We start from the raw sequence: 17,997 nt of genomic DNA, 5'->3' as shown, positions 1-17,997 counted from the left end.
CATGGATAAATGCACTAATCCAAATGAACATTTCCTAAAAAACACTTATCTAGATAAATAATCTCATGGAAAGAAAACTGGGACTCAATGTTTCAAATAAAAACAAGGATCACTGGATTGCCTTTACCACATATCCGGTGGCTATTTGGCTGAATGTTACTTAGGCTGCATTTGGAAACGATGCAAATGGAGTGTAAATCCCAGTTCAGGGTAAATTTGCACTCTGGTTCACTTTTGCCTGTGTTTGGCAACATTACATTTATGCATTGACAAATGACAAACCAATGCATATTTACATTGATAATAAGATGTAAACGTACATCAATAAAAAAGAAGTAAATTTGCATTGAAATGGGCTTTTGATAAAAAAAAGCATATGCTTTATTGAAATTCATGTTTGCATCCAATATTACAGCTAAAAGTCTATTTGATAAGAAGGTAAATTTGTCGGTGCAAAACTAACTCAACTTTACAATTTATATGAACCGTTTTACAGTCTACATATTTGCATTCACACTTATTCACATTGTTTCCAAACGCATTCAAAACCCTTTTCAGTTATCAAATTAACTGCTTCCTGGAATGAATCAATGAACATGAATCTCTACGATCATTGAGATACAATTAATCTAGACCAGAAATATCATAGAGTAATCATTTTTCAGTTTTTTTATTGGCATAATCATGTTTGCATATTCTCTCAACAGTTGGATTTTTTGTTTTTATAGTGCTAAAATGATATCCAGTATGACAACCACTCCATCAAGGCTATATTTATATATTTTTAAATGATATTAGAGTAAGGCTGCATTGTCTTGTTCCATTTTTTTTCTTAAATTTTTTGTGCCAGACCTGTCCTGGAGATGAAAGAATTTGAAGATGACTTCTCAAATTATTGGCAAGCCCGGAGCTTGATATCCTTAAAACACTTATCAGTGAGAAGATAGTCCACGCTGATGGCTGATGCACGTAAGGGTGGCAAATTGGGTGGGTTGGGTTGAGTCCCAATTCATCCATAGACCTACTAACCCACTAGTGACCATTAAAGAATGGGTGTCAGTGCATCACAATCCACCCTGACCCTCACCCCGAGTCACCCATTTTGATCCATTTTTCAAAATTTGATAAAAATCTTCAAAAATAAATCAGCAAAAAATAAAAAATTACAAAAAATGCATAAAATGATAAAATTTTGAAAATTTATATATTTTGACTAAAAAGTCAAAAATTGCAGAAAATACATAATGATAAAAATTGCAGAAAACACAATTATAAAAAATCAAAACATATATATTTCAGCCAAAAATCATAAATTTCATAAAAATGATTAAAACTTAATATATATATATATATATATATATATATATATATATATAAATGTATAAAACACAAAATAATAAAAAATTCAAAATTTATATTTCAGACAAAAGTAACAAAATGCAAAAATTAATAGAAATTTGTATAAAATTATAGAAAATGCAGAAAATTATAAAACATGCAAAAATATAGAACATGCAATTTTTTTGCAACAAAATGTAGAAAAAATGCAAAATTGGGAGGACATTCTTTGATTAAGGCAGTTTACAAAGAATGCACAAAAGAGCTCTCTGAAATCCACCATCGTGAATAGGGATGTAACTTGGGCGGGCCCAGTGCGAGCCCAAACCGGCCCAACCCGAAATTTTACATGTGTTGGACTTGGATTTTCAGTCCTCGGGCTGGGTTCAGGCCCAAGAAGTTGGGTTTTTTTATTTTTCGAGCCGGGTTCGAGCCTAACCCTTAGGTAACCCGAACCCGACCCAATTATATATATATAATTTTAGAGTGGATTCATTGACCAATCGAGCTTGGGCTTGAGCCCAACCTGAGTGCATCAAATAATAGGGTGGGCTGGGCTCAGGTTAGAAAAACTGGGCTTGACCTAGGGCTCGGGCCTTAGCCCAAATTTTAGGGCCGGGCCTGGGTTGACCATAAACCCGGCCCAACCCGCCCAACTTGTACCCCTAATCGTGAGGGGCAACCCAAATCAACTCCAGTGGATAAAAATCAAGCGATTGAGTAGGAGGACGCTTTTCGACCAAGCAAATTCAGGTTACGACATGAGCTCCAGCTCCAGCTCTTTGCAGACTTGAAGAACCATGCATCTAATGATACGACGACAGTGATAAAGCAATAGTTGTAGAGCAGGAAAACAATATGCCAACCAGCAGCTTTTCTAAGGTCTCCTGCTGGTCGTAGCAGAGACTTTCGATCGAATCCCACCTGCACCTTGGTTACCCCCGCGGTTGTCTAAAAGTTGCAATCAGGAAATTTGGAGCTTAAATTTGAGTAGATGCTTTCCAAGTGCGGCAGAAGAAGTTACCCTGTGGCTCTTGTCAGATCCAAGAGCAACGGTTGGAGATCGACATGGTCAGGGACGAGTACAAATACAAAATACAAAAAATTCTCAGTTTGAAAAGATTACAAATACAAAAATGTACAGTACAAATATATACAAAATAATATAAAATACAAATAGGTACCATGACCAACCTGACAACCGTTTTCACTTGACCCCAATGAGTGACTTGATCCATATTGATCCACTATCAAAGGGTGGGTGGGTGTTAGGGTCAAAATTAGCAGTGGATGCAAGGGAATCACTTCTTGAATGATATTGGAGTAAGTACCAAGTACATAAGTCACAGAAAACAAGAACCTTCAGAAAATGCACAAGGGATGTTAATTTGGAGTAAATATGCTTGGAGTTCTTGGCTATCTGCCTAAGAGGCACCACTGAGAAGGTCCATCAATTTATTCCCCTTCAGCTAATGAACTCCATACATAAAAAATATACACATTTTCATGGGTTGAAAAAAAAATGCTGTTGAAAGATCCCATTTCAATTTTTTTCTGCTATCTGCAATATCCTATAAGAGCGTTTAAAAAAAAAAATGCAGCACACCCTTTCATGGATTTGCCTAAGGGCGTTTTCAAAAAAAAAAAATGCTGTTGAAAGATCCCATTTTCATTTTTTTTTCTGCTATCTGCAATATCCTATAAGAGCCCCCAAAAGATCTTTTTGTTACAGAAAACACTTTGGTTCTACCAGATTTATCACTTTGCTCTTTCAAATTCAGTGTACTTGATGAGATAAACTCTATAAATTTGACTTAGATGACAAACCCTATGCTTTTCATTTTAGAGAAGCGGTTCACCTTGGATCATGCCACACCAATCCTTTTCTTTGTCCTTCCTTTTTGATCAGTCACAAGATTTCACTGATGATCAATTTGGAAGAGGAGATGTGCATGCTCCCTAGTGAGAGATAAATCTACAAGCAACTTAAACAACATCAAGATGGAAAGCTAATCCCTGAAGGTTAGCAAAGAGAACGTATAATGTAAAAAGGGAAAAAGTGGTATGCCAAAGCGTCATCCTAAGTGCTAGGTTAATAGCCTCCTCAATATGATACTTTAAAAGCCAGGGACCTTTGGACAATGTCGGCTTTCATCGGATGACCACCTGTGTCACCCTCGTCCGTCCTCCCCAGTCCAAGAGAAAAGGCCAGCTCATGCACTCACACGTAAGGAGCATTCCACAAACCTAGCAGATCCCCCATTTCTGAGTAAGCTCTCTTCAAATAGGAAATTAACATTTCTATTGATAAGAGGGGGGAGGGGGGGTCTTTAATTGAAGGACCACCTGGAAGAATATGAAGGTGTCTTTCTATGGTCGTTTGGGGGGTATGGTCCATGGCATTCTTTTGTTGCCAGGGTCCAAAGGCCATGCATCTCAAGGCCTTCCAGGAGAGATGTCCTATGCTAAAAAAGGAACCTCTTTCTCCCTTCTTATGTGACCTACATCAGTGTATGTATGATAACTTTCCAATAGATCTTTCTACTATCTCCAACCAAATCAAATAACAAAGCTTCTTGTGTAATTGATTCCAGTCCCACCAGTTCCAAGGAGAGAGAAGGGAAATCTTAAGCATGAGCAGTCCTTGAGAAAGTGGGAACCGTGTCAATACAACCTTCTATGTAATGACAAGAAGCAACGAATACCATCCTTCAACAACTGCCTCCACAGATACTACTCCTTGGTCAATATTAGATGTGCCACTAGAATGCTCACCAAGCCAATCTGCAAGATGTATTCAAAGCAAGTCCATAGGTCCAAACAACTCACCTCCCCCACCCCCCTTCCAATTTGGTCATGGGGTGAACAGAGCCTCTAGAAACCCCTTTAGTTGTCTCGAACATCCAAGCAATCCAAGTAAACAGTGTTCAATCTGTGAACAAACCAAACAGCTACAAGATGAAAGTCTATCCATATAATGGCTCTTTATTTTCCTTGAAAATAATCATTACAAACCATTATTATAGGCCTTTGTACTAATCTGTGCAATTGTCCAGTGATGTACATAAAGTTGTTTCAATGCAAAAAATACATTAACTCCTTTGTCATTTATATCTAGATGGATTCAGAGAAAGGAGTGATAGAAAGAGTAAGGGTGTGGCTGTGCTCTGTCTCAAGTATAAGTGGTCAAATAATGAATATCTATCGAAGTCATCAGTATAACTATTAAGCTGTATGTTTTGAGCTTATGCAGAGCATAGCACCTCGGGTACTAATGGAAATAGAGTTCAGACATACAGGTCAGACCCTAAATATGCGACAGGTTAAACCATTATTTAGGAAACAGGGAGGTTTCAAGTCCAATCCTAATTCAGGGATCAAGCCAAGATTACATTACCCAACCTTCATGGAAATTCACTTGCTTTAATTCCTCAATGATAAATTCAATCTGGAAAATTTCTTCCCCATGTAGTTGCAGACCCCAAAAGGATTCATCACTGGAAAGCACTTAACTACCAGAACACTTTTAACAACCATATAAGAACATTAAATTCCTTCCTTACCAAGAAAAATAAGGCAAGACATGATACTATCGAACCTGAAAAATTCATGATTCTTGTATCATTAAGCTTGAATGTGAAAACCTGATTGCATATCAATTTGAAGAATATTATTTCCTTTACTTAATTTGAAGATATATCCAGAATAACAATAGAAAATGATCCATCAGTTTTATGTTATGATAAAACAGATGAAATAACTAATAGTTATCTTCATTAGCCACGTAATGATATTTAAAAGCTTCTGAAGTTTATGTATATCTATGCTTTCCTAAAGTAGAATATGACTAGCATTGACTGAATAAATATCCTTATTTGGGTAAAGAAAGAGAACAGACCACAAAATTCCCTCTCTGGCCAATGACTAAAGAATCATCAGATCTTTGAAGGGCCAATGACTAAAGAATCATCACAATCTAAGAGTTATTCTCAATAATGAGTTTCTGAAAACCTATGGGTTCAGATATTCCTGTGATTAGGGTTCCAAATGGATCAGATTGAATCAGATATACCTAGATCCAAATTTGATTTGTCAATATTGTTAGACAGTTTTGTATGCCCTTAGCTTCAATCAAGATGATGTACTTTATGAGTCTATTGTAAATGAATAAAAGTGCATATTTGATTCATGTTCCCTTGGTATGTTTCTATGTAATACCCTTAAACTGGACACTTAATGAGACTCGTGTTAGTTTAGAATATTCACAGCCAATGGGTCGATTTGGGGAGACTTATCTTGACAAATCTGACACTGTGGTGCCACCAAGTCAGTTGGGGTGGCCTGTCTCAGCTGCTAGGGTGAGACCCTAGGCACATACAGTGTAGGATTAATTGAATCTTTAAACAGGACTAGATTTCCAGTATTGCCCTGGACCTTGGAGATTGATGGGCAAAACTGGAAAGTTACACCCGACCACTAGACTCGATTATGATACTGCACTAAGTGTCAGATTGGGTTGTCTTTGATATACCAATCAGTGAAATCCTTAGCGGGGGTCAAAACCTGGGTATGTTGGGATAGTCTAAGAATTCATCTGAGTGGGTGATCATAGTGACAGAATCAGCCCCTTTGTCGGACAAAGGTAATGATCGGGGATGCACTCTCACTGATGGAAACCAAGACGGCCGGCAGCCGATTTCAATCGTTGAGATTTTTTTTGCAAAATATATTTTATATGAGATATAAAAGTATATATATTTTGGTTTCGAAATGATTTGCAAAAGGTTTTAATTCCTGGGATCCATATAAGTAGAGAGTGCAACACTGTTCCTTGCAGCCGAGGGAGAGGTCCTCTCTTGTCGGGCAGTGTATGATCATTATGCGCTGAGAGGTTAAGTGTAAGACCATTGAGGATAATACCTGATGGGCTAATCTTACATCTGCCCACAGTCCCTGGGTGTTATAAGGTGGCTTGGCCCAAGGACCACTTAGGGTAAGTGTTGGGGCCATAGAGCCCATAAGATGGGTTTCGGGGGTGCATTGTCCATAACAGTGTATTCGGCCAGGCCTTGTAACAAAGGCTGGGCTGAACCCATGTAGCTGATGTGTAGATCAATGTTTGGGTCCCACGCCATACAAGGAAGCCCAACTGGGCAGTAGTTTGGAAGGCTAAGTGAGTACATAACCTTAAATGGGCCTTAAGCCCATTTTGAACTTGACTGATTTGATCAGTCAATTATAGGGGGCGAATTCTGAGATGGATCAGCTGATTGAATTGGGCCTAGACCCTATCCACTTAGAGATTCCATGATCTATATAAGATTTAGATCTGGAAGCCTCCTAATTAGATTAGGAGATGGTTGATCTGATCTGCAGATAAGATAAGGGTTATCCCTTATCACTTAAAGGGACTTCTAATCCAAATATGATTTGGATCACCAACTTCTAATGGGATTAGGAGCTGATCCCTTTAAGGTTATAAAAGGAAGAGGGGGCGGCAGCCTTTAGACATGCAACCCAAAATTCTTGTCTTCAGAGCTGAAATCACAAGAAGAGAGAATTCTGCACCCTGCGAATACTCTCTTGCCGCCTCCTTCCTGTAGCCGCCACATCTAGTAGTTCGACCTCCTACTCTCTATAGGAGTAATCAAGATTTGATCTTGATACCAGTCTTTTGGGAAAAGATTGATTGGAGCTGTATTCACAAGCCATCTTGTTAATTCTTGCAAAGGATCAAGTTCTTTTGGAAGAACATTGTTGATTCTACTCCATTCTACACTGTGTCATCTTCAGTGGCAGCAGATTTTGGATCCTTCCTTGGGCGTGAACACCTCCATTGGGAGATACTATTTCTCTGTATCAGGTACATCCTCCCTCTTACTCCTTTTGGTTCAGATCTGGTTTGGATAATGGTTCAAGATTGATCATTGAAAAATATATTTTTCTAAAATAGGGAATTTGATTCCTTGGAAAGATGGGAGATATTTTTGAAATTCCCCCAGTCCATTCCGCAAGATTTGGGCATCCATGTGATGGATATCATATCCCTTCAGTGGTATCAGAGCTAGGTTCAAATCTTGAACCAATTTGTTTCAGATCTAAACCTGCGCAAATGGGCAGAAGGCGTTCTACCCGATTTGCGCAGATATGGGTTTTGGGAAACTTGTTCCCAAAATTAATGGGCGAATAATCTGAAATTAATTTTATATAAATCTGATTATTATTTAGAATTGTTCTTTAAGATTTTCTTGATTTATGGGTTGTTCGTACAAGAGGATATCGATTTCTTGGTTTGCGCAGGGAACTTGCAAGATTTGCAGTTTCTTGATTTATTTATTACTTTTGGTCGGTAAATATATATATATTTTTTTTAGAGTCAATGTATTAGGCATTCGATTTGATGTAATTATAATAGAAATTAGGTTTTCTATTTCTATTTATTTTTTGGATCAAAGATGGCGGTGCATGGAAGGAGATTTCGCAGATGGGACATTCACTGCGTGCAATTTGCAGTTTGTGAAACTACAATCTGAGATCTAACTTCTATTTTGCAGGATGGATTGTGCGAACAACCCTATTTGACTGATTCTTGGTTTTGTTTTATCAATTCTTTAATTTCATATTATTTTCTTGAATTAAAGATTTGATTAAAGATTAAACCCTAGACCCATTCGAACCAAGATTGGTTCAAACTGTTTGGACCAAATCTAGGGTTTAATCAAGGCTGAAAGTCAGCCCTAATTTTCCCACTAATGGGCCTGAGGATTGATATTTAATTAAATGGTTAATTCAGCCGAACCTGTAAAGGCCCAATTTTAAATAGTTAAAACTGCCAAAAGCCCACTTCAAAGGATAAAGCTATATGGGCCGAACTAGGTAACCCTAATTCAACCCATATACCTAGATAATATTAATGGTTAATATTATGGATTTAAAATGGGGCTTCCAATGGGCCTTACAGATGATTAATTGATTGGATCAATTTATCCCTGCATGAGATGTATGAATGTGTGATGTGCTACGTACATGGGCCATAAGTGCTTGGCCCATGCTTAATCGATAGTGGCTCTTGCGCACACCATGGTTGAATGCACATCATTGCCATAGTGTCCCTTTTGATTATTGGATGACCTCCCTTAGTGGTGGGCCCCACACCTCATCAAGAGGTTACGTGCGGAACCCAAGCCGATTAAGGCCCACCGAAATCTGACTTTATGAAAGCAAGTGGGAGCCACTTTGGTTTAACCTAAATCAAATTAGGGCATAATAACTGTTCCCTCCAGCTGATATGAGTGCATGTGATAAGGAGATTCATATGATGAACTCTCTAAAGGCCTTCCATCATTAGCATGAGGATGGGTCCTTCAGTAATGAGGAAACACACCAGAAAATGGGCTATCCATTTGCTGTTGGACTTGTCTGAGTGTTTCATAAGATGATAGGAGCGTCATACACCGATGTGGGAGGGGCTTCACCAGAAAATGGGAACTCTCTCACGGTACCTTGGTGTTCACAAATATGATGGGTAAGCACTCACCAAATAAAAAGGTTTACCTGAAAACGGCTCTGAACCTTATCTGACAAAGGCCAAAGGGAAAACTCATATGATGAGTGGATATGATCCTTCACAGAAAGGTGGTGGGGTTATGCAGCTGAAACAGTTGGCTCCATGCACCCTATGTGATTTCCCACATTTCCAGAGACAACCCATTGTCTCCATCACTGAGAAATGAGGGAAATCTCAGAGATGAAAAAATGGAAATAGATCGTAGATTAAAATCCATATCTATGTAATGAACATGAATCAAATTAGATTGTGGACTGATGTTTGCTCTTTTATCAGAAAATGGCAAACGGATCATTTGCAAAGCTTTTTGACGACAACAAGCTTAAGGGCCCAAACTATGCCAACTGGTACAGGAACCTTATGCTGGTCCTAGCTTCTGAAGAGCTAGACAAAGTGGCAAAGAATTCTGCCCCGGAGCGTCCGGGCGATGGGGCTTCTGAGGCCCGAAGGAGAGACTATCAGGAATGGGAGAAAAACTCTCTTGTCCGGTGTTACATCATTGCCTCCTTGACAACCCAATACAGAGGCGGTTCGATCAGATCGAACTAGCCAAGGACATATTGGACAGTCTCAGGACGATGTATGAAGAGCAGAATCGTTCTACTTGACAAAAGGTCTTTGAAACAGTTCATGACCGCACAAATGACCAAGGGCCAACAAGTTCACGACCATTGTCTTCGGATGATGGGATACATCAACGAACTAGAGGCTCTTGGATCCGGGCTAGACCTTGCGACCCAGATAGATGCTATCCTTAATTCTTTGCCTCTTTCTTTTAATTCGTTCATTATGAATTATAATATGAACAAGTTGAATGTCAGCTTGCAAGAACTCAGCAATATGTTGCAAAGAGCTGAAGAACTGATTAGAAAGAATGAGCCTGTAGCTATGCTTGTTGAAGCTAGCAAGACAGGCAAGAGAAAGAGAAAGGCAAAGAAGCCTTAGAAGAAAGCCACTAAGGGTAAGAAGCAGAAGAAAGACAAAGCATCGGATACCTATCACTTCTGCAAGAAGACCGACCACTAGAAAATGAACTGTCATGCCAACCTGGAATCCAAGAAAAGTAATTTTGAAACTTGTGTTATAGAAACCAATCTGTTGGTAGTTTCTGTATCTTGGTGTATTGACTCCGGGGCTTCAACTCATGCGTGTAATTCACTGCAAGGGTTCAAGGTAAGCAGAAGGCTGAGTGAATGAGAATTCACACTCTACTTGGTGACTACTGCAACTGTTGCAGCCGCGGCCATAGGAACCATGGAATTACTGTTTAGAGAATGAACAATTGTACTGAAAGATTGTCTTTATGTACAAAATTTAAGGCGAAATTTGATTTCTGTCTCAAAACTGTGTGCAGATGTTTACTCTGTCTTCTTTAGTAATACGATTACTATTAAAAGAAATAACAGATTCATCGCATACGGGGAACTGGAGAACGGATACAGTTAATCCCACGTGTTTGTGGCATTACCGACTTGGCTACATCGGTGTTGACCGAATCACAAGGTTGGTAAAGGATGGTCCTTTGGATTTTCTAACTGTAGAAGATCTTCCCATCTGTGAGCCTTGCCTATAAGGCAAGATGACGAAACGGCCATTTAATGGTAAGCATGAAAGATGTACAGACACACTTGACCTAATACATACTAATGTATGTGGTCCCGTGAGTGTTAGGACACGGAATCAACACGTGTATTTCATCACCTTCACAGATGATTTTTCACGATATGGTTACGTGTACCTAATGAGACACAAGTCTGAATCCTTTAAAAAGTTCAAAGAGTTTAGACAAGAAGTCGAGAAACAGTTAGGGAGAGAAATTAAAGCCCTTCGATTACATCGAAATGGCAAGTATCTCTCTGACGAATTCAATGACTACTTAAAGGACAATGGGATAGTATCACAATTAGCTCCTCCCGCTACACCACAACTTAACGGTGTTTCAGAGAGGAGGAATAGGACCTTATTGGATATGGTCCGGTCATTTCTCAAACACTCAAAGTTACCCACATCCTTTTGGGGTTACGCATTAGAGACTGCGATTTACGTGCTGAATCGGGTTCCAACCAAATCGGTTCCGAATACTCCATATGAACTTTGGACTGGAAAGAAACCAAGTGTCAGACACTTGAAGATTTGGGGTTGTCCAGCACACGTTAAAAGAACGAGTGCAGACAAGTGGAATCCAAGACCAGTCGTTGCCTATTTGTAGGCTACCCAAAAGGCTCTGTAGGTTACCTATTCTATGACCCAAGTGAGAAAAAAGTGTTCTGCAGTCGAAATGCACAATTCTTGGAAACCGATTTCATCCTGGACACCCATCGTCAAAAAGTTGTTCTTGATGAAGAGAGCTTAGGAGCAGTGGGATATGTCCCGCAAGTTCCAGGTAGTGACCAACCTAGAAGATCCAATCGGGTATCTAGGCCAGTACTCCGTTATGGTTATGACCAGGATAGTTACCTGGTGAAAACATTGATTAGTGAGGAGGATCCCGTGACTTATGCAGAAGTTATGTTGGACATAGAATCCCAGAAGTGGGTGGAGGCCATGAGAGCAGAGATGGACTCAATAGAGACCAATGGAGTCTGGACTCTAGTAGATCCACCCTCCGGGATAAAAGCAACCGGTTGCAAATGGATTTACAAGAGGAAGAAGGGCCCCGATGGTAGGGTTGAGACCTTCAAGGCTTGTCTAGTGGCGGAAAGGTACACTCAGAAATAGGGCATCGATTATGAGGAAACCTTTTCACCTGTGGCCATGCTTAAATCCATTAGGATCCTGCTAGCTGTAGCAGCATACCGTGATTATGAGATTTGGCAGATGGATGTCAAAACTGCATTCCTGAATGGAGATCTTACTGAAGATATCTAATGCAGCAGCCGCAAGGCTTCATTGCTGCAGGTCAGAAAAACATGGTATATAAACTTAATAGATCCATTTATGGACTAAAGCAAGCTTCTAGAAGTTGGAACATCCGTTTTGACTCTGCTGTCAAAATCCGGATGAACCCTATGTCTACAGGAAGTACAGTGGAGATAAGGTTATCTTCTTGGTTCTGTATGTAGATGACATTCTACTAATTGGGAATGATGTTAACTACGGTGAAAGTATGTCTTTCACAACAATTCTCCATGAAAGATCTTGGAGAAGCCTCTTATATACTAGGTCATCGACTCTATAGAGATAGATCAAAGCGGATAATAGGATTATTCCAATCTGCCTACATTGACAAAATAGTCAAAAGACACAGCATGGAAAAGTCCAAGAAAGGAAATGTTCCTTTCAGGCACGGAGTCACTCTCTCCAAGAAGATGTCTCCCAAGACTTCTGAGGAGATTGATGGCATGAAAGATGTTCCCAATGTCTCTGCCGAATGAAGCATCATGTATGCCATGCTGTGCACTCGTCCTGACATTGCTCAGGCAATGAGTGTAGTAAGCAGATTTCAGGCCAACCCAGGGCAGGAGCACTGGACTGTTGTGAAAAACATACTTAAGTACCTTCGAAGGACTAAAGAATTTTGTCTAGTATTCGATGGTAGATCACTACAGATCCAAGGGTATACAGATGCCGATTTCCAGTCGGATCTAGATGATAAAAATCTACATCTGGATATGTTTTCACGATAGAAAGTCTATATCAAGCAGCAAACAGGGGTCCACTGCAGACTCCACGACAAAGGTCGAGTACATTGCCGCAAGTGAGGCTGCCAAAGAAGTCGTGTGGATGAAAAAGTTCATTCACTAGTTGGGAGTAGTTACGTCCAGCACATCACCCATCCCATTGTTGTGTGACAATAATGGAGCCATTGCTCAAGCTAAGGAGTCACGAGCCCACTCGAAGTCGAAGCACATCGAGAGGAAGTACTACGTACTGCGGGATTGGTAGAGGGGACGTCCTGATTCAGAAGGTAGCATTAGCGGAAAATGTAGCAGACCCATTGACGAAGAAAATATCACAGAAAGTGTTTGAGAAACACGTAGAAAGCATGAGACTCCGGCTTGTACCTGATTGGACCTAAGTGCAAGTGGGAGCTGTTAGACAGTTTTGTATGCCCTTAGCTTCAATCAAGATGATGTACTTTATGAGTTTATTGTAAATAAATAAAAGTGCATATTTTATTCATATTCCCTTGGTATGTTTCTGTGTAATACCCTTAAACTGGACACTTAATGAGACTCGTGTTACTTTAGATTGTTCACAGCCAGTGGGTCGGTCTGGGGAGACCTATCCTAACAAGGCCGACACTATGGTGCCACCAAGTCGGTTGGGGTGACCTGTCTCAGCTGCCAGGGTGAGACCCTAGGCACATACAGTGTATGATTAATTGAATATTTGAATTGGACCAGATTTCCATTATTACCCTGGACCTTGGAGATTGATGGGCAAAACTAGAAAGTTACACCTGACCCCTAGACTCGATTGTGATACTGCACTAGGTGATTAAGTTGTCTTCGATATACCAATCAGTGAGATCCTTAGCGGGGGTCAAAACCTGGGTATGTTGGGACAGTATAAGAATTCATCTGAGTGGGTGATCATAGTGATAGGATCAGCCCCTTTGTCGGACAAAGGTAATGATCGGGGATGCACTCTCACTGATGGAAACCAAGATTGTCGGCAATCGATTTCAATCGTTGAGATTTGTTTTGCAAAATATATTTTATATGAGATATAAAAGTATATAAATTATGGTTTCGAAATGATTTGAAAAATGTTTTAATTCCCGGGATCCATATAAGTAGAGAGTGATCATTATGGGCAGTGTGTGATCATTATGGGTTGAGAGGTTAAGTGTAAGACCATTGAGGATAATACCTGATGGGCTAATCTCGCATCTGCCCATAGTCCCTGGGTGTTACAAGGTGGTTTGGCCCAGGGACCACTTAGGGTAAGTGTTGGGCTCATAGATCCCCTAAGATGGGTTTTGGGGGTGCACTGTCCATAACAGTGTATTCAGCCAGGCCTTGTAACAAAGGCTGGGTTGAACCCATGTGGTTGATGTGTAGATCAATGTTTGGGTCTCACGCCATACAAGTAAGCCCAACTGGGCAGCAGTTTGGAAGGCTAAGTGACTACGTAACCTTAAATGAACTTTAAGCCCATTTCGAATTGGGCTAATTTGATCAGTCAATTAAAGGGGGCAAATTCTGAGATGGATCAGCTGATAGGATTGGGCCTAGACCCTATCCACTTAAAGATTCCAAGATCTAAATTATTTAGATCTGGAAGCCTCCTAATTAGATTAGGAGATGGTTGATCTGATCTGCAGATAAGATAAGGGTTATCCCTTATCACTTAAAGGGACTTCTAATCCAAATATGATTTGGATCACCAACTCCAAATAGGATTAGGAGCTGATCCCTTTAAGGTTATAAAAGGAAGAGGGAGTGGCAACCTTTAGACATGCAACCCAAAACTCTTGTCTTCAAAGCTGAAATCACAAGAAGAGAGAATTTTGCACCCTGCGAATACTCTCTTGTCGCCTCCTTCCTGTAGCGGCTACCTCCAGTAATTCGACCTCCTACTCTCTACAGGAGTAATCAAGATTTGATCTTGATACCAGTCTTTAGGGAAAAGATTGATTGGAGCTGTATTCACAAGCCATTCTGTTGATTTTTGCGAAGGATCAAGTTCTTTTAGAAGAACATTGCTGATTCTGCTCCATCGTACACTGCACCATTTTCAGTGGGAGCAGATTTTAGATCCTTCCTTGGGCGTGAACACCTCCATTGGGAGATACTGTTTCTCTGTATCAGGTACATCCTCCCTCTTACTCCTTTTGGTTCAGATCTGGTTTGGTTAATGGTTCAAGATTGATCCTTGAAAAATATGTTTTTCTAAAATAGGGAATTCGATTCCTTGGAAAGATGAGAGAAATTTTTGAAATTCGCCCAGTCCATTCCGCAAGATTTGGGCGTCCATGTGATGGATATCCTATCCCTTCAAATATTTGGATTTAAATCAGATACTGAATAGCATTAATAGATTAAACTAACAATAATTAAAATATTATATATTATTAATAAAGTGAACTAATCATGACTTTGATATTGTTTATCATGAACAAAATGAATTGAAAATAACTTGTATGAAACTTAAACTGATGAGTTTTAGTAAAAAGATAACATTCAAACCAATTTTACTAAGGGGTTGATCTATAGAAGATCCAATTATAAATGGATTGGATTCACTGTTAATCAGAATGAATTCGAATTCGAATTCAAATTTGAACTTGGACAAATGATTGCTGCTTGCAACCCTAAGAGTGCTTGAAACATTGACAATAACTCGGCCTTTTCAGAGTTACTCAATCCTAACATCTATCCCCATGTGTATGGGCAACATTAGGGCCTTTGAGTAGCATTCATTTAATAATAAATAACATGCGTTGAGCAATAAATTTAAGAAACAGAACCGACTTATCCTTTATTATAACAAGTAACAACAAGAACCTACTGAACAAAGATGAAAGAAAACAAGTAAAAGTACAACTAGATCTGTTTCATTTAATAATAAATAACATGCGTTGAGCAATAAATTTAAGAAACAGAACCGACTTATCCTTTATTATAACAAGTAACAACAAGAACCTACTGAACAAAGATGAAAGAAAACAAGTAAAAGTACAACTAGATCTGTGCATTTTTCACAGTTACAAAGCCTATAATTAGATGCCATTCAACATGATGCTAAGGGCAATGCCAGGAGAATGTAAAGAGCTAACCAAACAGAACCTGAGAGCTTGAGGGTGTTAAGTCAGAGAAGGTTTCTGGTGCATCCACCAGTTGCCATTGAACAAAGAAGCTGGACTTCTCCCTGGAGGTACAGCTGGGTCTTATCCACCAGATATGACCAACAGCTAAATGAAGGTTAAGACCTACAACATAGATCCGATGATCACTTGAACTTACAGAGAAAGGTTTGCATATCTGCTCTGGTAGAGGGGAACCAGAAACTGTGTCCCAAGAATCAGTTTCAACATCACAAACCTTCAACTTCATCCTCTCATGTTCAGAAACCACGAACAAGTGCCCTTCAACCACCACACTTGACCCCGTCCACCCTTCCCTAAGCTCAACAGACATACTTTCCCACTTGTCTGATCTAGGATCATAGACCTGGCCCCTTGGAGAGAATAAGAAAGGCCAAACCCAGCCTTCAGTCACAAAAAGCTTGTCATTGAGAACTGCTGCATCATAAGAAACCATGTTAATGCTCATGCTTGCAACGGGGTGCCAATTCCCTTTGACAGGGTCAAGGACCTCAGCTGAATCAAGCTCAAAAAGATCTGTGCTGTTCCCTCCAGCCACATAGACCATCCCATCAATCACTCCACTGGCAAAGAATGACCGTGCAGTGAGCATCTTGCTCATAACAGTCCAACGATTTCGTTGTATTTCATATTTTAGTACCAAGTCAAGGGGGCAATCCATATCAGATACCATGCCCCCACAGACAAAAAGGGTGCCTTCAGAAGGAATGGAAGCACACCTAAATCCATGGGGACATACACGGTCCTTGCAAGGCATGGCTGGAATTGTGTGCCAAGAGAAGTGGGTGAGGTCAAGGACCAGCCATTGGATCTTCCCAGTGCATTTGTGGAAGGCAAAGACAAAGAGCCAGGGATCCTGAAAACCTAGCTCTTTTCTTCTGGTGAAGAACCTTTCCTTGTTACCTAGTAGCAGATGCCATCGCTTACAGACAGCTCTGCAGGCAGGGTGGCTTTGTACTGGCAGCCGGAGGAGGCAGTTGATAGCAATATCATCAAGAAGGCCGGGGATGAGAGGCTCTCCATGCAGAGCTAATTCTGCATCCGATGATGAACACATCAAAGATGATGATTGGCTTACAGCCACTCTGAACTTGGGTGACAATGTCATTTGTGAATTTCCTAACTTGTGTACTGGAGACTGATAGGATGAAACTCGAACTCGCTGCATCCTTCCCGTTCAAAGGTTATAAAAAATTCAAGCACACAGAAATTTGCTCACCTTGGGGAGGTGAGGTATGTAAATAACGATTATATTCTGGTGATTTATACTATTAGGTTGAGAACTCGAAACTAAGAAAACCAATCTACTTATTAAACAATCAGTAGCTAGAATCCTTTACCCATTCCTCTGTTTTCCATTATCTATCTTCTCTCCATAAAGTCATAAACAGAAATTTTCATAACCGAAATCTGAAAAACAGCAACACAAGAACCAGCTCCTTTTCAATATCCCCCGCTAAATCATGACAAGTGATTCAGTTCCAATCTGTCAAAAGAAACAAATATAACAAATTCGAAGTTCACATACCCAATAGAAATGCATTTCAATTCTCTTCGGAAACTCGGCTTCATACGTTTCACCTTATCAAAATTCCACGCAAGAACTGATGACAACAAAAAATGGATGCCTCTTTTCCTATGCCCCAGAAATTCACACAAAAATGACCATAGAAGTATCTGATGATTCTCGTCCTTCAAAATCAAAAAGACCCACAAAAGGTTTCTTTCTCCAGCCTTCCAAAATACCCAAATGAAAAATCTAAATCCCAATCAACTTACAACCTTCAATATCTTTGAATTTGAGCCTAGAAATCAGGTATTAACAAGAAACAACACCAATACCAACTAATTTCACTTTCCTGCAAAAACCCGCCTCACGTAACAACACACAAATCAATTTTCACAAAAATGAATTTTCCCTTCTATGTTGTACATACAAAATTAGAACCCATGAGACCAAAAAACCCAAAAGCTGCAATACATCCAATTGCTTAGAAATTAGTCCCACAAATTTGACAAATCCAATACCGAAAATCTAGCTAGAAAAGATGGAAAGAGTCAGATGATTATTATACCAGAAATCATTCGATAGCAAACCATCTGAACTCACAAGGCGGTGATGCTACCACAAGTTCAGGAAGCCAACCAATTCGACCCTCAGGAGCAAGGAAGAGAGTATCAATCAGACGTTAGTCCCCTGCAAAGGACCACATCCTTATCGCTAATGGAGCCATGGAGGGTCCAAAGGGTGGGACCCCATGGAAGGTAGCATCTTGGCCAAGAATATGATTTCGTCAAATGGTGAAAATCGTCCAACAGA

General features: G+C 39.9%; 1 protein-coding gene across 2 annotated transcripts; it reads right to left on the bottom strand.

The window, feature by feature from the left end:
* Nucleotides 1-15,443: 15,443 nt before the first annotated feature.
* LOC148866220 (Galactose oxidase/kelch repeat superfamily protein) lies at nt 15,444-17,997 on the bottom strand. Of its 2 annotated transcripts, XM_088980872.1 has the most exons (3): nt 17,753-17,989; nt 17,206-17,649; nt 15,444-17,087 (listed from the first exon to the last, which is right to left on the bottom strand). In XM_088980872.1, the coding sequence occupies exon 3, from the start codon at nt 16,843-16,845 to the stop codon at nt 15,625-15,627; it is 1,221 nt and encodes a 406-aa protein (XP_088836998.1). In that variant the 5' UTR covers nt 16,846-17,087; nt 17,206-17,649; nt 17,753-17,989; the 3' UTR covers nt 15,444-15,624. The 2 variants fall into 2 exon arrangements, with proteins under 2 accessions (XP_088836998.1, XP_088836997.1); XM_088980871.1 differs by having other exon boundaries at nt 17,206-17,997.

Source organism: Nelumbo lutea, chromosome 3 (genome assembly GCF_056320005.1).
Source record: "Nelumbo lutea isolate HS-2025 chromosome 3, American lotus-T2T, whole genome shotgun sequence".
In the NCBI taxonomy this organism is placed as follows: Eukaryota; Viridiplantae; Streptophyta; class Magnoliopsida; order Proteales; family Nelumbonaceae; genus Nelumbo; species Nelumbo lutea.
The sequence above is the reverse complement of the archived record's forward strand: the minus strand, read 5'-3'. Positions and strand labels throughout refer to the sequence as shown.

What these genes read in the sequence shown, in the direction of transcription:
- LOC148866220 (XM_088980871.1), bottom strand. Translation starts at nt 16,845, where the DNA reads ATGCAGCGAGTTCGAGTTTCATCCTATCAGTCTCCAGTACACAAGTTA.